The sequence below is a fragment of the Schistocerca cancellata genome, chromosome 3 (assembly GCF_023864275.1).
Source record: "Schistocerca cancellata isolate TAMUIC-IGC-003103 chromosome 3, iqSchCanc2.1, whole genome shotgun sequence".
Classification (NCBI taxonomy): Eukaryota; Metazoa; Arthropoda; class Insecta; order Orthoptera; family Acrididae; genus Schistocerca; species Schistocerca cancellata.
This window is the reverse complement of record NC_064628.1, coordinates 222,057,925-222,079,147: the sequence shown is the minus strand read 5'-3', so window position 1 is coordinate 222,079,147 and position 21,223 is coordinate 222,057,925. Positions and strand designations below refer to the sequence as shown.

Genomic DNA, 21,223 nt, shown 5'->3' with positions numbered 1-21,223 from the left:
ATACCTGTGGCAAGAGACTGATCACACTATGAAAAAAGCCAAAAATTGGAGAACTGAACAAGTCTTATATGTACATTAGTATCAAAGTTAAATTATATTTATCATAGACTAATATTCTACAATATACTGTCAATGCAGTCTAAGAAACCAAGATCTGACAAGGTAAATATGTGAAAATAAACTGCATCCTTTTTCAAGCGAGGTGCTACTCTGAAGTTTTCAGAATACAGCATATAAACTTACACTAAGTGGATCTTATCCATCAAGATCACCTATAAAGTAGTCCCTTGGGGGTTTATATACCCCTTTGCAATTTTTCCATGAACTCAAACCTCCTTGGAATGCATTTTTCATGAGCCTTTTTACTGTAACTTCTGAGTCTTAATATCAAATGTGTGAAAATTTGTTTTTTAACTTTAGTTTCATTCTGGGGAATAAAAACTAATCAGTTCCAGGATGGGTGAATATTACAAATGGAAACAACTGTTTATCACCGAAAACTGCACAGTAATCAACAAAGTGTGACCTCACAGTGTTATGATGGAGGAAAAAATAGTGCATGTGCCACTTTTGTAGGAGAAAATCGTCCGATATATTCCACAAGACAGCCCCATAACACTGCATACATCCTGATTGACCTTCCTATGGTCTTCCAGCACCGTATTTCCAACAGCTGCAACATTTCCACCAGTAATGCCGGTTACAGCCATCCTGAATTGAGATCATCACATGTTTTGCCACCTTGGAAACAATTATAGCAGTTATGACTGACCTAAGCCACCTTCTCAACTGCTTCAAAGTATTTGTTTATATAGCAGTCTTCCGAGTAGGAAACAATGATTTATGTGCACATATCATTCGTAGACACATACCACCATCAATTTCACAAGCCACACAACATATGACAATGGGAAATAGTGCACAGAAACTAGTCAAGATGGGGGAAGTATATCCTGACATCACAGTGCTGTTGCTAAGTTTCAACTCCACAGTGCTAATGGCTGCAGGCGAAAACAATAGCCATCTACAGAGGCTATGACAACACTGAGGCATTGCCGAAGAGCCTTTTACAAAATCTTATTACTTTATTAGGTGAGTCAGCCCAAAGAAGATGCTGCACCCAGCCCTCTGCAACCGTTAGGGTTCAACTTATGCTGACAACTACAAACATAACCACCTAGTAAGCCAACTGAGCCATTAATTGTTAAAATATGATGTAGCCCTTGGCAGAATTTTGCCATACTAGTTTGAATTCATCAGCTATACACTTATTCTGGAACCTTTTGGGTAGCACATCACATTTGCTTTAATTTTTTAAAGAAAAAGGAAATCAAAATCCAGACAGAGAGGGAGGTGAAAACACTTTCTCACTGTTGACCAAGAGACAATACAAATGGTAGGCCTAATTATGAAGTATTCTGGTGTGACAATACCGTGTTGAGGTCGGCTGTCTCTAGTGATAGCCACATCAAAGCAAGAAAAGTATTTCAGTAAAGGATACAAATAATTTGGGAACATCTCATACTGATTCATTTGATATGCTGCAGCTGTCTCCAATTACCTACACGGACACCACAAGTGCATTCAACCATTAATAACATTTATAGTCAATAATTAAGGCTCCGACAGTCCCATAATCCTGAATGATTTCCAAATAATGAATTTACATTGAAAAATGTTAAGGGAAAGTGTTTTCATTATTTGTTCTGTGCTTTGTTTTCCAGAGGTCAGTTTTCTGCATTCAACTTCTCGTAACCTTAAAACTATCACTTGCTAAAAGCTGCACACAGCTACACTGTGATCAGAAGTATCCAGACACCTCCAAAAAATTACATTTTTCATATTAGGTGCATTGTGCTGCCACCTACTGCCAGGTACTCTATCAGCGACTTCAGTAGTCATTAGACATCATGGGAGATCAGAATAGGGTGCTCCATGGAACTCACGGACTTCAAAGGTTGTCACTTGTCACATCTGTGCACGAGATTTCCACAGTCCTAAACAGCCATAAGTCCACTGTTTCCTATCAGATAGTGAAGTGGAAACTTTAAGGGACATACAGCACAAACGCGTACATGCCAACCTCATCTGCTGACAGACTGACAGTTTAAAAGGATCGTAATGTGTAATAGGCAGACTTCTATCCAGACCATCAAACAGGAATTCCAAACCACACCAGGATCCCCTGCAATTACTACAACAGTTCAGCAGGAGGTGAGAAAACAGATTTCATGGTCGAGCAGCTGCTCATAAGCCACATATCACTCTAGTAAATGACAAACGACACCTCACTTGGTGTGAAGAGCGTGAACATTGGACGATTGAACAGTGGAAACTGTTGTGTGGAGTGACAAATCACACAGTGTGGGTGTTGCAAATGCCCGGTGATGATCATCTGCCAGCGTGTTTAGTGGCAACAGTAAAACAGTGTTTTACAGAGGGGGCTTGCAACCCTTGTTTTGTGTGGCACTATCACAGCAGAGGCCTACACATTGATGTTTTAAGCACCTTCTTGCTTCCCATTGTTGAAGAGCAATTCTGGGATGGCAATTGCATCTTTCAACATGACTGAGCACTTTTTCATAATGCACAGCCTGTGGGGGAGTGGTTACACGAGAATAACATCCCTGTAATGGCCTGGCCTGCACAGAGTCCTGACCTGAATCCTATGGAACACCTTTGGGATGTTTTAGAACACCGACTTCGTACCAGGGCTCACCAACCGACATCAATACCTCTCCTCAGTACAGCACTCCATGAAGAATTTGCTGCATATTCCCCAAGAAACCTTCCAGCACCTGATTGAATGTATGCATGCATGCATGCATGCATGCGGAGTGGAAGCTGTCAAAGGCTAAGGGTGGGCCAACTGAATTCCAGCATTACTGATGGAGGGCACCACGAACTAGTCATTTTCCGCCAGGTTTCTGGCTACTTTTGATCACACAGAATTTGTTTCTGTAGGATACAATTAAGGTATCACGGGTGTTCCTGAGATCTTCAGACTGTGGGGGTGGGGGGGCGGAAAGCATACACAACACTTAACTCCATGCCTCTACTTTGAGTTGTTAACATTTTTCCAGAATTATGAAGTACAGTATTTCATAGAAATCCTATGCTTACACTAGATGGCAAAGTAAAAAAACGTTTAATACCACCTATACAAATATAAGTTGTTCAGAGCGGGTGGGAAACTTCGTAGTCGATCTACTGAGTCACATTTTTAATGTTAAATACAATAATAAAACTGCAGAAAATTTTCATAATACGTTTACAGATTAAAAACAACTCAGCATAAATTCTTATGTTTTACTGCTGTATTATTTAAAACACCATCAACACAATGTGTGTAAATTTAGCATTTTATCCTACCTAAAATCAGCAGCCAACAAGAATGCAAGATGTCAGGAAGCAACCACTGATGTCACTACTGGAGTTCAAGCTTTTGATTTGCTGTTTGAAATATTTAGGGGATAGTTAAAGTCATTTTGTGTAGATAAACCTAGGGTTTCCTAGTGGAAGCAACAGTCTTCAAAAGCCACCACCAATTCCATCAACCTTACTACTACTCTAGTCTACATACAATAACTAACCAAAAAGATCTCAGCATCAAAAGAGCTTACGACAGTGAACAATCTTAAATAGGAGAATGAAAACAATGCGTGAAAAGGAAATTTGCTGCATCATTTTCAAACTATCCCAACATTCGTCTAAATACGAATTAGTGAAGCCCAGTCAACTGTAACTAGGGTCAGACAGATTTGAGCTATAATGTGATACTGGACCAGCCCCCCTCTCAGAATCTTGGCTGTGATGACAGACTGGTCTGTAGTATACACCAATGTTTACATACATGCCATATTTAATGTTATTTTTGTCACACCAGCTAAAACTGCAAGGTACACTCAGAAAATGTATATCAGATAATGAACAAGACTCCAGCAAGTCCTTTGCTGCATATTATGTACATATATTACTATGATAAATATGAGTGACACTTACTGTGAACCATTAAAATCTAAGGAATAACAGTTCCACCAGTTTTGTCAAAAATGAGAGGGCAAAATAAATAAATAAAATACAAAAAATACAAGTCCACATCCAGCAATAGACCTCCACTCCCTGAAGTAAACATTGAAAACCCACACACGAGTTCAACAAAAACCCAGGTTGCAGTTCAGCGAATTTTAACTGGACACTCCAATTCTATGTTGTCAGTTCAGTTATAGAATGTTTTAGGAGGGCTTCTTGCAGATCTTTACTCCTGATCTATTTGAAACAAAATTATCAAGCTCTAGACTAAAGCCACAGTAGGCAAAAATTCAAGAAATGCAATTCTAAACAACCAAAAACAGTAACACCAATACCTTTTGTAGAGGAATTTTTGCAACTGAACCACAACTGCCAAATTATAAAATCGTGACACACTAGTGACTACATACTGACAAGATGTATGCAATTAAAATTTCTATTTACTACAGAAGCGATTGATCTGGGGTGCAAGTGTATTTTGATTTTGTCTCCCTCCCTCCCTCCTCCCCCCAATTCCTGTACACTTGTGGGACAGAGCAACTTGCACACCTACTCAACCTAAGAAAGAAGGGGAACAGTGCAGTGATACTTCTTTTGTCACAGTGGTGGATTAGCTTTAGGAATAAGCAACGATTAGCACACAGTGCAAGTATATATGTCAGTAAGCTCAAAAGCAGTTCTAACAAATGTTAAAGATTAACAGTAGCCCATGTCATCTGAAACCTCACTTACAGCAGATTTACCCATACGGTATTCTGAAGCTTAGCTTGGATTAAAAGCTAATTGTTTAAGAATAAGCAAAGCCAATGAACATGCATACCAATGGTTGTCTGCAGCATGATCCTACATCTAGGTTCAGCAATTGTTCCGTACTCTTATACAAGAAAATCCTTTGTAACTAAATTCATGAAAAATACCACAGTGCAGGCGCTATCTTTAGCTCTTCCCTGAAATCCTCACATTCTAATAACGTAGCCAAAATTGTTTGTCCGCGATAAGTTAACATAAAAAATATAAATATGGGACTCTGAAGAAGACAAAGATACCAAGAGGCAAAACCGCAATGAATATGGCCACTACCAGAAATCCAAAGATAATGCCCTTCATAGAAATATACTTCGGTAACATTCTAATGTTACCACGCCGCTTTAAAGTTTACAGTATGGAGAACATTTTTGCGACCTAGTTTCGCAGATTTACTCTAAATCTGATTTTTCATTAAGTTTCATTCCGGAGTTCCTAAACCGAATACTACATAAATAATCCGCATTCACAAGCAGCAAAGTTTACCATACTGAATAGGTATTTTGACAGATACCATTCAGAAGTTATTGCTGCTAGAAGGAAAAAAAAAATCCAAAAGTCAAACACAAAGTGTCTTATCTTCGTCAGCTGTCAAGTGTCGATAACATCTGCACGTTGTAACTAAGTGCTTTGACAGCTTCCCCACAACCATCCCTCCGAAAATGGGGCAAAAACTTACCTATTAAGTACATTCGCGTGGGGGACGTAGAAGTTCTTCAAAAAGGGCTGAAGCGCGGTTGTATCCCACTGCGGTTTCTTTAGGTTTTCTCCGGGCTGTTTTTTCTTTCCATTTTTTGCAGCAGTTCCTTCTGTCTTAGTGGCGAAGTTCTGATTGCTCCAAAACCGATTTTTATTCACGAATTGATCTCTCTCCCCTCGAAACCTACAATGAAAGTAATACTCAAAACACTTCAAAGCTATTCAACTTACTTCTGTTACTAACTATCCTCGCAAAATTTGACGTATTACTGGAACATCCGAAAAAAATGGCGGCATAAGCCACTAAGAACTAGCACGCAACAAACTACCTCAATGCTAAAACAATTTTAAAAACTGCAAATTTTAAGAAATACGTACATAGTTTGGTTGGAATAGCCGTTGCTGCACATTTTACAGCAACGTTGCAGACTGGTTTCCAAGTGTCACTTGCCACCAACCAACTCTGTAACAAAAAAAAAAAATGATTGTATGAATAATCTTTGCTACCCCTTTTCTCCCTGTAGTTATAAAATGCAAAAACGTCGATAAATTACGTCCTCTAGACACAATAGACTAATATCAATCCCTTGACTTCTACACCTCCACTCACCTGACCGGCGAACAAAACGATAATGGCTGACTCTCTCAGCGCAGTACTAACCTTCGTTATACACTTCAGCCTGCCACTTTTCGACCAATCACACCAGAGCTCGCACAACCTCATTGCAACCGGCAGAGGTCTCATTTTTCGGTACAAGCGGGTCGTTTGAGACTTCGTTGGATTGTCAACGTTATCATTTCGTCTGAAAATTGCATATTAAATCAGAGATATTTATTCAAAATCAGATTTACTGACAATTAATGAGGAATTAAGTGACGCAGGCACTGAAAACATGAAAGGAAGCTACACTTTTCTTTTGCGGAATGTTTGAGTAAACGTTATTGCTTTACGTAGTTCATTTAGTGCAACGAAGCGCATACGATATTCGCAAATCAAGATTACCAGAAGCGCTAGACTGCCAAAACAAACCTTTTCGTCACGACAAGCCCTTATTGAGCATTGGATCTTTGCAGAAGAACTGGAATATATTTTTATTTTTCCAAGGCACCATAATTTCTCCTCGTTAGAAAATATTTTTCATACCAACTCGTCATTCTGTGACATTGGCAAGTAGTTAACGCATTAGCAGCCTAGAATTTCCAACCAATAATAACCTCTCAGTATCTGAATGTAAAAAGAAATAACAAATGTAAGATGTGCAGGTACTGCATGAAAAGAAAAAATATGCCAAATACTGATCAGTAGAACAATATGCATGCTTAGTTGCCCTCAACCAACATTTCATAGTACACCTTAATAGTAAACTGTTAATAGTTCTTGAATTAAAAAAGAATTCTGCACTTTTAATAAATCACAGAGAGCAAAGGAAAAGAAAGGTAAATGAGTTTGAAAAGATAAGAATGGTGGGTTACGGGGATAGTAAGAGTAAATGATGATAGTGAAAATAAAATATCTAAACGAGGAGCAAATACAAATAATGTGAGACAAAAAAGAACATATATGAAGAATGTAAATAGGAAACTGGATAAGAGAAGTTGTAGAAGTGAACGGAGTAACAGTGTTAATTAAGACCATGTAGAGAGTAATGTCAAATTACATATTGAAGAACCAGATTCCCAATTTAGAAACATTGGAGTTGAGAAACGTGATTCATATTACACAGGTAATGAAACATGTATGCAGACCGCTGCTTTTGTTCCATAACGCATTTCAGTAACAGAGTGTTGGTTGTTAATGATGCAGACAGTTTACTTGTGCCCATTCATTCTATTAGGATGTTTGGTACCAACTTAATAATATAAAATGCTGAAAAAAATCCAGGCAGCTGATAGACTGTACATTGCTCTCACACCCCAACATACAATATTAGCATACATACAGTATTAGCAGAGATATTGCTGATTATGTGATACTGGCAGTGTGTATGTGTGAAGCTTAGCAAAGAGTGTATGGGTGAACGAATATTTCGTTAGGGTTTGCGAAATTGACACTTTTTTATGTACATTTTCATATTTAGGACTTAATTCTTATTAAAAAGCTACCCACTGCTTAACACAGAGAGACCCCTGCACCAAATTTCATTGCTAGCCCTTATCTCTTGTTTTCTGCTTGAGCACCGCAGAATCAATATTGTCTGACTCTCCATTCTTGGTGCCTGATGGTCTGGCAGTTGCCCTCTCATAAATAAAAAAATAAATCATTAATTGTACACTTGGAAAGAGAGCCCATCTTTAATCCTTAAGAGTTTTGGTCACATAAATTACATTTTTCAAATTTACTTTTATAGGTTGCAGAGTTACCTCATCACACCTGCCTTATGAATTTTGCTTAGTATAAATTACATTACTTCCGTATAATTGGGCCCTGTAATAGCCGTATGCTGAAATGGCTTTACAGCTATTTGCCCTTAACAGTAAATTCAGAGGTTAAATGCAGGACACGAAGTTATTATGGTACAAATGGTTAAGATTTTTATTAATGGTGATATATTGTCATTGTGGCGCATAAAATAGCAAATAATACACTTCATGTAACAGTTGGTTAACCAATTAAGTCCATCACTTTGCCCTATGTATGCCCAAGATGCCTCTGTTATTAGGCAGCTATTACACAAAAGAAATGCGTACAACAAAGTTAAACATAAAGGCATGAGGAAGGATAAGCAACAAAGATTTGTTTGAAAAGACCTGCTACATATTTCACTGCACAGTTAAATTGTATATATGCAAAATGCTCCAAATGGAGAAGAGTAAATATAATAAAAAATTATAACTGAGCGCTGAGGTACAGGTAGTAGAGATGTGCCAGAGTTCGTTTCAGTTCTAAAAGGCTACTGGTAATACTTGTAGCATATTGTACCTGTAAATGAAGAGAGAATCAGTAAGCTTCGTTTGAAGTTATTAGTTTGGTGTTCCTTAAATATTGTGCTAGGCATAATGCAGGCCCACTGTGCATGCTGTTCTTGGGCATGGGATGATTACTCACTGTTCACAAGCATCTGAAAATCACCCTTACTACTGCCAAGCAAGCGATTGGGAGCTGCTATGAATGGTTGTGTTTTTGAGAGCTACTGAGAGTCATGTACCAGAGATACCAAGAGTACTCAATTATTATCCTTTCCTGTTGATACTGTCTCTTCTACAGGAAATAAGAGCCTATCACTACTTGTCCACTTGGTTGTGATGACATGTCAGTGGCAGGTCTGCGCAGCAGAGAAAGGGTCCAGGAAGAACTCAGGATGTTATTCCCATCACCCTAACCAACAAGCTTGAGATGTGGTCTTCCACTGAAATTGAGCGAGTGAGACTAACTTCACCAATTGGAAAATATACTGTTTTCCATGTCAAGGGGGAGACGGCGGGGAGTGGGGGACACAAAATGGCAGGGGTCTGTTGATCATTGGCAGTCCAAACGTATGACAAATAATGGCACCCTTTAGGAAAATGACAGCAAGGGATGAGAACAAACACTACATGCACTCAGTGTGTCTGCTTAGAGACCTCATTCAACATGTTGTTGAGCCTATTCTGACAGTCAGCGAGGGCACAGGGGCATTGGGACAAATGATGCCTGTTGTCTGGCCTCCAAGGTCATACTTGTTTCATTCCAGTGAATGGCAGAGAAAGTTGAGAATACCAGTCTTTTTCACAGAGTTTCAACAAAGTTCACAGTCTGCAGCATTGCCTGCAGAATGAATTGTTGCCTCCTGGTTCTGAGTCGAGAGGAAGGCTTGAACCAGAGACTTCCAAGATTCTGAAACTAGCTAAACTTTGACTTCCTACACTTGTGCCACAGGGTTGAAAACTGTCCAGTCCCCCTAAGTGGATCAGGTGTGCACTATTCATGTGAGGCTGCTATCCAGGTAGCTGACTATATGTGGGGTGACACAAGTGTATTTTAGATTAGGTGACTATTCATCCACTCCAGATAACAATATCCTTAGGAGGCCTGGAAGTATCCTGGTACTGCTGATCCCTCCAAAAAATAACTCAGGAGTGTACCTCTTGTCACTCAGTATTATCCTGGTCTTGAAAGTATTAATCAACTACTTCAACAAGTTTATGACTACTTAACATCATGCCCTGAAATGAGGTCCACTCTGTCTGACATTTGCCCACCACATCTGTAATAGCTTTTCGTCGGCCTTTCAATCTCCACAATATCCTGCCAGATCCTATACTTATTCTGCACCTATTTCCCTACCCTGTGGCTCCTACCCCTGTGAGCTTACCTTCCATAAGATGTCCCCATGCACTCTTCTACCACCACCTACACCAGCCTTGTAACTGACAAAACATATACTATTAAATAGAGAGACACCTACAAAATAATACATGACATGTGTCAGCTGTTCTGTAAACACTATTCAGCCTTTTATGTCAGCAAGACTGCTGCCAAGTTTTGAGTTAGGATAAAAGGATATATAGGCAGAGGATGTACATGTAAGAGCCAAAGAAATTGGTACAATTGCCTAATATTGTGTAGGGCCCCCACGAGCATGCAGAAGTGTTGCAACATGATGTGGCATGGACTCGACTAATGTCTGAAGTAGTGCTGGAGGGAATTGAATCCTGCAGGGCTGTCCATAAATAGTTAAGAAAACGAGCATGTGGAGATCTCTTCTGAACAGAGTGTTGCAAGGCATCCCAAGTATGCTCAATAATGTTCATGTCTGGGGAGTTTGGTGGCCCAGCAGAGGTGTTTAAAATCAGAAGAGTGGAGCCACTCTATAGTAATTCTGGACAGGTGGGGTGTCGCATTGTCCTGCTGGAATTGACCAAGTCTGTCAGAATACACAATGGATGCACAATGAATGGATGCATGTGATCAGATTGGATGCTTACATATGTGTCACCTGTCAGAGTCATATCCAGACATATCAGAGGTCCCATATCACTCCAACTGCACACACCCCACACCATTACAGACCTCCACCAGCTTGACATGCGGGATCCATGGAGTCATGAGCTTGTCTCCTTACCTGTACACATCCATCCACCCAATACATTTTCAGATGAGGATCATGTGACCAGGCAGCATGTTTCCAGTCATCAACAGCCCAATGTCAGAGTTGATGGGTGCAGGTGAGGCTGGGCAGTCATCAAGAGTACATGAGTGGGCCTTCAGCTCTGAAAGACCATGCTGATGATGTTTGATTTCATGGTTCACATGTTGACATTATTGATGGCCTAGCATTGAAATATGTAGCAATTTGCAGAAGGGTTGCAGTTCCGTCATGTTGAAAGATTCTCTTAAGTCATCATTGGTCCCATTTTGCAGGATCTTTTTCCAACCACAGCGATGTTGGAGATGATGTTTTACTGGATTCCTGATATTCACTTGTGAAATTGTTGTATGGGAATATCCCCACCTCATCGCTACCTCAGAGATGCTGTGTCCCATTGCTTATGTGCCAACTATAACACCACGTTCAAACTCTCTTAAATCTTGATAACCTGCCGTTGTAGCATCAGTAACTGGTCTAACAACTGCTCCAGACACTTGTCTTATATAGGTGTTGCCAACTGCAGTGTGATATTCTGCATATTTACATATCTCTGTATTTGAATATAATAGAGGGAAACATTCCACGTGGGAAAAATATATCTAAAAACAAAGATGATGAGACTTACCAAACAAAAGTGCTGGCAGGTCGATAGACACACAAACAAACACAAACATACACACAAAATTCAAGCTTTCGCAACAAACGGTTGCTTCATCAGGAAAGAGGGAAGGAGAGGGAAAGACGAAAGGGTGTGGGTTTTAAGGGAGAGGGTAAGGAGTCATTCCAATCCCGGGAGCAGAAAGACTTACCTTAGGGGGAAAAAAGGACAGGTATACACTCGCACACACACATATCCATCCGCACATACACAGACACAAGCAGACATTATCTTGTGTCTTGTGTCAGCAACTAACTCTGCTGGTTGTACATTCATGGACAACAACTAATAGTTTTGGCTGAATCGCATTAACAATTTTTGCAGAATGAGGTTTTCACTCTGCAATGGAGTGGGCGCTGATATGAAACTTCCTGGCAGATTAAAACTGTGTGCCGGACCGAGACTCCAACTTGGGACCTTTGCCTTTCGCGGGCAATTGCTCTACCAACTGAGCTACCCAAGCACGACTCACGCCCCATCCTCACAGCTTTACTTCTGGCCTTTGTATATCCTCACAATAATAGGCACTAAAACAATACATTGTTTGATGTTTAAGTTACAGAAATTACAATTAAAACATAACTCATTCAGTTAGCTGAATATATAGAAAAATTCCTCCCTTTTAAAGAGTTACTTCTACCTCAAGGGTTAGGCTGACTTATTTGTTTAAATAATTGTATTAACAGATATAGTTAAGCAAATAATGTTTCTGACAAATCTGGTAATTATTCTGAATTAAATAAGGGCTAGCATTGCTAACATGTTTTCAAATAGAGCAAAATAAATACTTAAAAGAATCCTAGTAGTTCTTCTTCCAAATGTTTATAATTAGTACAGAATTTATATTTGTTTATAAGTCAACAGTAGCATTTAAGTCACAAAACAATTACTTATTTCACTGTATAACAAAAGATATTAACCAGGCTTAGTCAAAATAAATTAGGAAAATAATTGCATACATAAAACTATGCACAAAATTGGACAGGGTAGTCTATGTCTTAAGACTGAGGGCCAACCTTTCTCTTTTATGGAAATTCAGATTGTACTCATGTATGTTAAAGGTAATTAGGCAAAAAAAAAAAAAATGAATTTAAGGAGGCAGATGGCAGAACAAGTCAGGAAGTAACGAGATCCCAGCTTGCTTTGTCGCATTGCCCCCTGATTGTATTGACCAGACAGATATTGCAAACAGCTAACTGGGCAATTCAGTGACCACAAGTGACTCCAAAAATTGTGTTTAATTATCTACACACAAAAGAATATTACATAAGAAATCTCCTTATCAAAAACTACAGTACATACATTTTTCAAATTCCTACTGATGTTAACTAGCCATATGAAAACACCCAAACAAAACATTTACATATAGTGTATTTTACAATGGCACAAAATATCCACAAGTTATATTTTTAATAAAAATTAGGCATCTCCATCATAAGTGATGTCCTTTTTGGATAAACAAATATTACATTCTAAGTCCTGTATTGCTTCAAAAAATAAATGATCATGGGTTGCAAAAAGTTAAATTATGCTGCTCATTGCAGTTCACTTTCAGATGGAATATTTCACTTTTTCCATGTTTAGTATTTTCCACAAGCACTTCCACTCCTTTAATGACCTTTAAAACATTTTTTCACCAAGTCGTCCTTGCCTTCAACAGGTCCAAGTGGCAGTTAGTAAGGAAATGCACTGCTATTAGTTCCCTTGGAGATCGTACCCCTCTGCCACAATACATGAAAAAATCAGAAAAAGTACTCTACTTTAGTACACTCACTTTTACTTCTAACTAAGTATAAAGAAAAAAAAAGCTTCACACTAATGGCAAATAATGGTCATTACTTCACAAATAAATACATTACACAGTTCTCATAACATCACAATAATTAGCACTAAAATTGACTATAGTATGAAAGATGGGGACTTTCACTTATGGACTCATCATCTTAATGTCCAAAATATGTACATTACCTCTAGGAAAAACTCATGATGTGCAGTAGCATAGATTTACTAATCATTAGATTATTGGAAAGAATAAAGTCACCATCACATAACTTAATTACTACACACATCAGAATTAAGGGGATGGAAGTCATATCAAATCATTGCCCTACTTCTCCACTCAACTCTGAGTACTACTCTCATCAAGCAGAAAATTAAATTCTCACACGATGTTACCAAATAGTTGACCCATCAGAATATTCACATCACTTTAGCACCACAGTTATCAGTTAATCAGCAAAATTACTTTTCTTCATTCCAGTATTACCACTTTAAGCTCATAATTCTTTAGAGCACAAATAGAAGTTTTCAGATAACCTATAGATCCGATAATGTAGCACTATGACTATTTGACACTTGTTTTTATACAGTTATCTTTTTCATCACTCAATCTTGTCTGTCAGCTCCATTATTTTACTTACAATTTTTTTCCTCATTAGCTAGTGGAGTGTGTTCTCAAAAAATATCCCTACTGCAGAGACAGGGGCCCTAACCATTAAGACCCTAACATTACTCATTATTTCATTATAGCTTCACTATCTAATAAATAAACACCTGCTCTGCTTATCTGATACAAAATTGATTCTACTGAAAAATACTCCACAGTAACAAATCCTTATGCTAAGGCAAACTCAACTCTCATTACTGATCAGACAAAATAATCACTTAGAAAAATTATTATTTCACTGTATTCCATCAAATTGCTTGAGATTCTAGCCTGAAGGGTGATATACATAAAAATGTTGCCTATTCTATCCACACACATTACTCTGGGCAACTATGTTTAAGCTTTTATTTCCTTAATGTTAGAAGAGGCTGTACCATGACAAGCTTCTATAGGTAGATAGTTATCTCCATATACTGATTGCACTGAACACAATACTTCTATTATACCATAATTAATATTAAGACCTAATATTCAAGATGGTTTTTACTGCATATTGCCTCTGCTGCTGCACAAATTATACTAATTTCACCCATGAGCTGATTACTTCAGATGTTAATTATTGTTTCAAATAATGTGCACCTTCTCCTCCACATATGCCGACACCCTTCATTTTCTGTTTACTTTACCTCTTTGTTTGACAGAAATTCTTTAACCTTGACATCAATTTACTTTCTTCATGTTTCATAAAACCAGGATAAACACAGTATCTCATAGATTCTTATCGAATACCACTGCTGTTTTTTTCCTTTATATTGCCTTTTCTTCCATCCTCTTATGATTCCATTACTTATCACTAACACAACATAATATGTATATAGATAACACTGGTGAAACCTTTTTTAAAATATTCCTATACTAAATAATCCTGCTGTACAAAATCACATGAAACTCGAAGATAGAATGTTTCTGATTCACTTATAAACTACAGATAGGATAGGAGAAGAGTCTGACTGCTTCAAGAAACACAAAAAATGAGACAGACTGCTGGGGTAAGCGTTATTGCACCCATAATTGAATCCAACACAGAATGTTGAGCCCCCTACTTGTTTATTTTAAATGGTTTGATCCAGAATTACCATCTTCCCCTCCATATCTGTTCCTTGAATTTCTCATACCATTTCTGGCCCATTCTGGCTATCTTCCACCCAACCATTCCCTGAATTTCTACTACAATTAGTTATGTTTGTCCTATTACCTGAGACTCTCTCCCTAATTGATTATTATCATCAAAATTCCTCCCACAATCTTCCACTGTGGGCTTCACTGTCTCCACTTTAACAACACAATTCAAAAAATCATTAACATTGCCCCTAGGGGCAGGTACAAGCAATTCTATAACTTTCCGAGGCAACTTAGTTTCTAAACCCATATTTATTTATTCATTACCTAGCTTTTTGTCCATGTATTTCAATTTGTTTATCCAAAACTGACCGAAAACTTTTACAGTGCCCTTCCTGGAGTAAAATCTCTCCCCTCCCCAAAATTCATTCAAAATTCTCTGCTGCTTCTCTTTGGACCAATATTCATCCAAAAATGCTTTCTTAAAGCTATGCCACAAAGTACACCTATCAGCTAACTGAGCTCCCATCCATAAGCATCCCCTTTCAAAAAGCCTCTCACAAATGACGTTTTCTCTTTGTCATTCCATGTTTCAGGAAAATCATTAAATTCCCTAATGAAATCCAGTGGATACACTTCACTATATGTTTCAAAATTATTAAATTTCATAAAACTAATGAATGAAGGATTGTTTGGGATGCTACATACTCTATGCTTTACATTTTGTACCTTTTCCACCTTTTTCTCCATTTCAGTCAATATTGAATCTACATTCTTATTTACTTTTACCAGTTTTTCCTTTACCACTACTGCACAGTTGGGTTCTACTTCTGTTTCTAAATCATTTTTAATTTGATCGATTGTGTTTTCAAGTTTAATCCTACTTTCAGCACAAAGTTTCCTGGCAGCTTTGACTTCATCTTTACACTTTCTCGGAAGCCTCCACACTTCTACTATAGTTATCACAAAGTTTCTTTCTCTCTTCTACACATTTACTACTCATTAATGTTAATTTTGTTGTGACTCGCCGATCTTTCAAAGTGCCGCTGCACAGTTACGCACATCCTCTACATGCGGCGCTGTCTGCCAGCCATGCAGCAGCAGCGCTACCTAAGCAGCCAGCCAGCCAGTGGCCACTAGACTCGGACTCAGTTATGATTTGACTGTTAAAGTGTACAAACATCTTACTCTGTTTACTTGATCTGTGACTTTCATGTATTGCGTCTTCCTTGAAATATATTTGTTCAACTTGAAGTTGACCCACATGTTTCCGTGGCTACTTTAGAGCAACTACTGCAAGGTCTCATAGAACAGCAAACGCTTCACATAAATGTGATTCATTATTTCGACATGGCATCAAATGCGGGGCGTCTCTTTTCGTTGTCTCTACCTCCTTTTCCTCCTTACGACGAGACAGAGGAAGACTGGTCTGATTACGAAAAACATCTTCGACAGCACTTCTTGGCATTTCATGCCACGGACGAACAAACATGTAAGTCTCTGTTCCTTTCATGGATTTCACCTCAAATGTATCAGTTGTTGTTGCAATTGGCTCCTTTGAAAGATCCTGCATCTTTGTCCTTTGCTGAAATGTGCTCACTTCTGTCCATTTATTTTCAAAAGCAAGCGCATGTGGTAGCCTCTCATGTTGCCTTTTATCGTTGTCAAAAACAACCAAATCAATCCTATTGCGCTTGGGCTGCTGAACTTCACGGCCTCAGTAGAAAGTGTCAATTTGTTACTGAAGTTCACAAAGAATCCTACGCTGATTCCATGGTATGGGATGCTATTATCTGATCGGTGCCCGACAAAGAAGGTAGGCAACGTGCCCTTCAGTTGGCAAATCCAACTCTGGATGAAGTCCTATCCATCGCTCAGTCTTTTGAAATTTCTCGCGCCGCTGGAGCACAAATAGAGGCATGGGGCAACGTCGGGGAAATACAACCTCTGCGCGATGTTGACGAAGCGTGTGGTGTGTCCCCGCTGGCTGATGTGGCCGCAGTGCGCTCCCAAGCGCAGCCTTGGCCTAACCGTAAACAAACCTCTAAGAAACTGCAGCAAAGCCCACAGCAACTTCCTTCATGTCCACGGTGTTTTACGAAACATTCACGAGAAGATTGTCCACAATGTTGGGCTGTGTGTCACAAATGCAAAAAAAAGGGTCATCTGTCATCTGTTTGCAAATCCTACCGCATACATGATGTTCATGAACATGACACTGAGTCTGATTCTGTGTTGCCTGTCAATTGTACTTCTTCCCATTCAGGGAAGTTATTCCTCACTCCAAATACTTGGTTGAGATGTTCGCATGTAGGTGGATACTGGTTCTGCTGCCACTATCATCAATTCACAGACGTATCTTCAGTTGGGTTCTCCAACCCTGTCACCTGTCACTAGGCAATTACGGATTTACAATAAACAGAAGATTTCTCTCTTGGGACAATTTTATGCTGAGTTATCTTACAAATCTGTCGTTTGCACTGTTCCCATATTTGTGGTCGACCATAGTAACGCGGAGAATCTTTTTGGTTTCGATGCCTTTCGCGTTTTTGGGTTCTCCATAGATGACTCTGTTAATATCGTCTCTGATGCTATTTCTTATGCTCAATTGGATTCCTTGTTGACGACATTTTTGTCCCTATTTTTCTCCTGGGTTAGGCCGTGCAAATGACTTTGAAGCTCATATCACACTCAAACCCACTACTCGGCCTAAGTTTTTTTGGGCTTGGGCCATTCCTGTGGCCCTTCGTGATCAGGTCAAACGGGAGCTGGATCGTCTCATTGCTTCAGGGGTCTTGCTTCCTGTCACTTCCAGTGAGTGGTCCTCTCCTGTTGTTGTCGTTGCTAATCCAAATGGTGATATTCATCTCTGTGGTGATTTCAAAGCCGCTGTAAATGCTCAATGCCTTACTGACACTTACCCTATGCCTCGACCTGAAGAATTGTTGACTAAACTTGCTGGAGGCCAGTATTTTTCTAAACTTGACCTGTCAGAAGCTTATCATCAATTCCTCTCGATGCTGCTTCCTGGCAGTTTCTGGTCCTTAACACGCCTTTTGGCCTCTATCAATACCAACGATTGCCATTCGGGGTTGCCAGCGCCCCTGCTCTCTTTCAGCGATTCTTGGAACAGTTATTGCTCACTGTCCCTGGGTGTATAAATTACCAGGACGACATTGTTGTCACTGGCTCCACCACTGACGAACATCTTCAAAATCTCCATAGACTTTTTCATGTCTTACAGACTGCCGGTCTTAAGTGTAATCTTCAGAAATCAAAATTTTTTTCAGCATCTGTCATGTACTTGGGGTTTCAACTCTCTCAGGATGGTATTCGTCCATTTCAGCAAACTGTCGCTGTGATCAATGCCCTTCCTCGCCCTACATCTGTTAAGGAACTGCAGGCCTTCTTGGGGAAAATAGCATACTATCACAAGTTTTTACCATCTGCTGCTTCGGTGGCTCAGCCGTTGCATTGCCTGTTGCATAAAAACATGCCTTTTCACCGATCCACGTCATGCAATGCGGCTTTCCAGAAATTGAAGACTATGCTGAAACATGCCCTGTGCCTGGCTACTTATCGACCTGGCCAACATCTTGTTCTTCCACGGACACCTCTCAATATGGGGTCGGTGCAGTCCTTTCGCACCATTTTTCTGATGGTTCTGAACTGATGCCCAACAAATTGAAAAAGAAGCTTTGGCCATTATTTATGCTCTTCATAAGTTTGGTGTTTTTCTCTATGGATCCAAATTTCATCTTGTTATGGATCACAAACCACTTGTTTCCTTGTTTCATCCATCAAGGTCACTTCCTGACAAGGCTGCACACCGCCTCCAGCATTGGGCTCTTTACTTGTCTCGTTTCAATTATGAGATTCATTTCCAGCCGACGGCTCAACATGCAAATGCTGATGCATTGTATCACCTTCCCATGGGTCCTGATCTGGCATTCGATAGGGACGAACTTTTGTGTTTCAACCTAGATGTTGCCGAGCAGCGGGTTGTGGACCGGTTCCCCATCACCGGGGACCGGCTGGCAGCTGCTACGGGTTCTGACCCTACCCTCTCCAGGGTTTTACGCTGTATTCAGAAGGGTTGGCCAGATCGTCTGTCCGCTAAGATTTCTGATCTGTTGCGGAACTACTACACTTTGCATTACTGCCTCACGGCTAGGGATGGTGTTATCCTCCTTTCCACCGAAAATGCTTCGCCGTGTGTTGTGGTACCTGCATCTTTGCATGCTTCGGTCTTGCGCCTCCTTCACCAAGTGCACTGGGGTGTCTCTCGCACAAAATCTCTGGCGCGCTGTCATGTGTACTGGTCTGGGATCGACTCTGAAATAGCACACATGGTCGCTGCCTGCGGCCCTTGTGCGTCACACACCACCACCCCGAAGTCATCTTTGTCACCGTGGACCTCGCCTGAGAAGCCCTGGGAGCGTATTCATGCTGACTTCATGGGACCTTTTTTAGGTACTTATTGGCTTCTCGTTATTGACGCCTACTCTAACTTTCCTTTCATTGTCCGTTGCACGTCGCCTACCACCGCGGCAACCACCAATGCTCTAGCTCGTATTTTCTCTTTGGAAGGCCTTCCCTCTACTCTTGTTACTGATAATGGTCCGCAATTTGCCTCTTCCAATTTTGCGGATTTTTTTTGCCCGTCACGGTGTCATGCATGTCACGGCCCCTCCGTTCCATCCACAGTCAAACGGTGAGGCTGAACGACTGGTCCGCACATTTAAGACTCAGATGAGGAAATTCCTGACTTCTTCTGCTGCTGATGACGCGCTTCTCTAATTTCTGGCTTCTTACCATTTCACCCCCATGCGCGACCACAGCCCGGCTGAGCTCTTACATGACCGACAGCCCCGCACGCTACTTTATCTTCTGCGGCCTTCCACCTCACGGCCGCGGGTGCCTTCGATTGGCTGGTTCACCACCGACGACCTTGTGTGGGTGCGGGGATATGCCAGGCGGCCAAAATGGAGTCCTGGCCGCATCTTATGACACCGCACTGTGGCCAACGCCTGTATGAAATCCAGATGGACACAGACGTTGCAGTGCGTCATTCGGACCAGCTTCGGCCTCGTGTGCTGGCAACGCCTGTTCCAGATGCCACTACACCACCTTCAGCTCTACCTGATGCTCGGGATACTGGAATCTCTCATTACTCACAACGCAGTCCTCTCACCATCATATCAGTGCCAGCACAAGAACTGACGCCACCAGGAGACGTGTCAATGAAGAAACCAGATGACCATCATCTGTCGGAGCAACTCTACTCGCCTCCTTCTCCTACGGACGTGGACACATCGCCCATGTCTCCTGTTATAACAACCAGACTTGCTGCAACGGGCAGATTGGTGCAAGGGGCCCCAGCAAATTCGACCCCCACGTCTCTGTCATCTCGACCCGTTATCATCGGGGACACTTCTGTCCGTACAGGAAGCCTCCTCCTCAAGACTTTACGGCCAGTCAAACAACACCTATGGACGTTAGCAATCTACAGGCCACCTCCATCAAGACCTGTGCAAAAACTTCAAAGGGGGGAAAAGTGTTGTGACTCGCCGATCTTTGAAAGTGCCGCCGCGCAGTAACGCGCGTCCTCTACATGCGGCGCTGTCTGCCAGCCATGCAGCAGCAGTGCCACCTAAGCAGCCAGCCAGCCAGCGACCACTAGACTCGGACTCAGTTATGATTTGACTGTTAAAGTGTACACACGTCTTACTCTGTTTACCTGATCTGTGACTTTCATGTATTGCATCTTCCTTGAAATATATTTGTTCAACTTGAAGTTATAACAAATTTCTCATTAGTATTCTGTACTACTTTCTTTATCTTTTCATCACAATCTTTCACTATTGCCTCAATCTTCTTATTTAATGCTGAAAGATTAGAGCTGACTACCTTTATTTCCTTTTTAATTTCTTTCTACAGGTCATCCTTTAAGCTAGACATGTCAATTTTAATGCTATCAGTTTTATTTTCCACCCTACTAATGTCTTTTTTCATACTATTTTCCATTCTACTAATGGCTTCTTTTGTACACATACTACTCAAACTACTCATAATTTGCCTTGACATCGCTTCCAATTTTCTGTCTGCCATAAAGTTTTGCCTTTGCTGACATTCGCTACTAGATTCTTCCTCGTTAGCCTTAACGAGTTCACCCACTTCATTACTGTTTTCGTCCATTTCGCTCACATCACCACACAATGTAGATGACACTTTTATCATTTCATCTACAATATGACTTTTGTTCCCGTCATTCAAAGTTACATTCATGTTTGCTTTATAACCACTACCATCTACCAAAGCAGTCCCCATTAAGTGTTTCTGTTCATTTAGAAACTTAACCCCTACAGCTTTGTTATCAGTCACATCACTCCCCTGTTGTCCATCCTCCTCCATCACACTGTCTGGTTCATTAAGGCCAGTCATTATGTGCCACAT

General features: G+C 40.4%; 1 protein-coding gene across 2 annotated transcripts in view; it reads right to left on the bottom strand.

The window, feature by feature from the left end:
• The window catches only part of LOC126174852 (uncharacterized), a 45,165-nt gene extending 38,944 nt beyond the window's left edge, over positions 1-6,221 (bottom strand). The window contains exons 1-3 of one of the 2 annotated variants that reach the window (XM_049921243.1): positions 6,146-6,221; positions 5,914-5,998; positions 5,516-5,719 (exon numbers count right to left, since the gene is read on the bottom strand). In XM_049921243.1, coding sequence (XP_049777200.1) covers positions 5,516-5,719; positions 5,914-5,945 — 236 coding nt within the window. In that variant the 5' untranslated portion in view covers positions 5,946-5,998; positions 6,146-6,221. The remainder of the gene's footprint in view (positions 1-5,515; positions 5,720-5,913; positions 5,999-6,145) is intronic. The other variant, XM_049921244.1, reaches the window with a different exon arrangement.
• Positions 6,222-21,223: the final 15,002 nt, after the last annotated feature.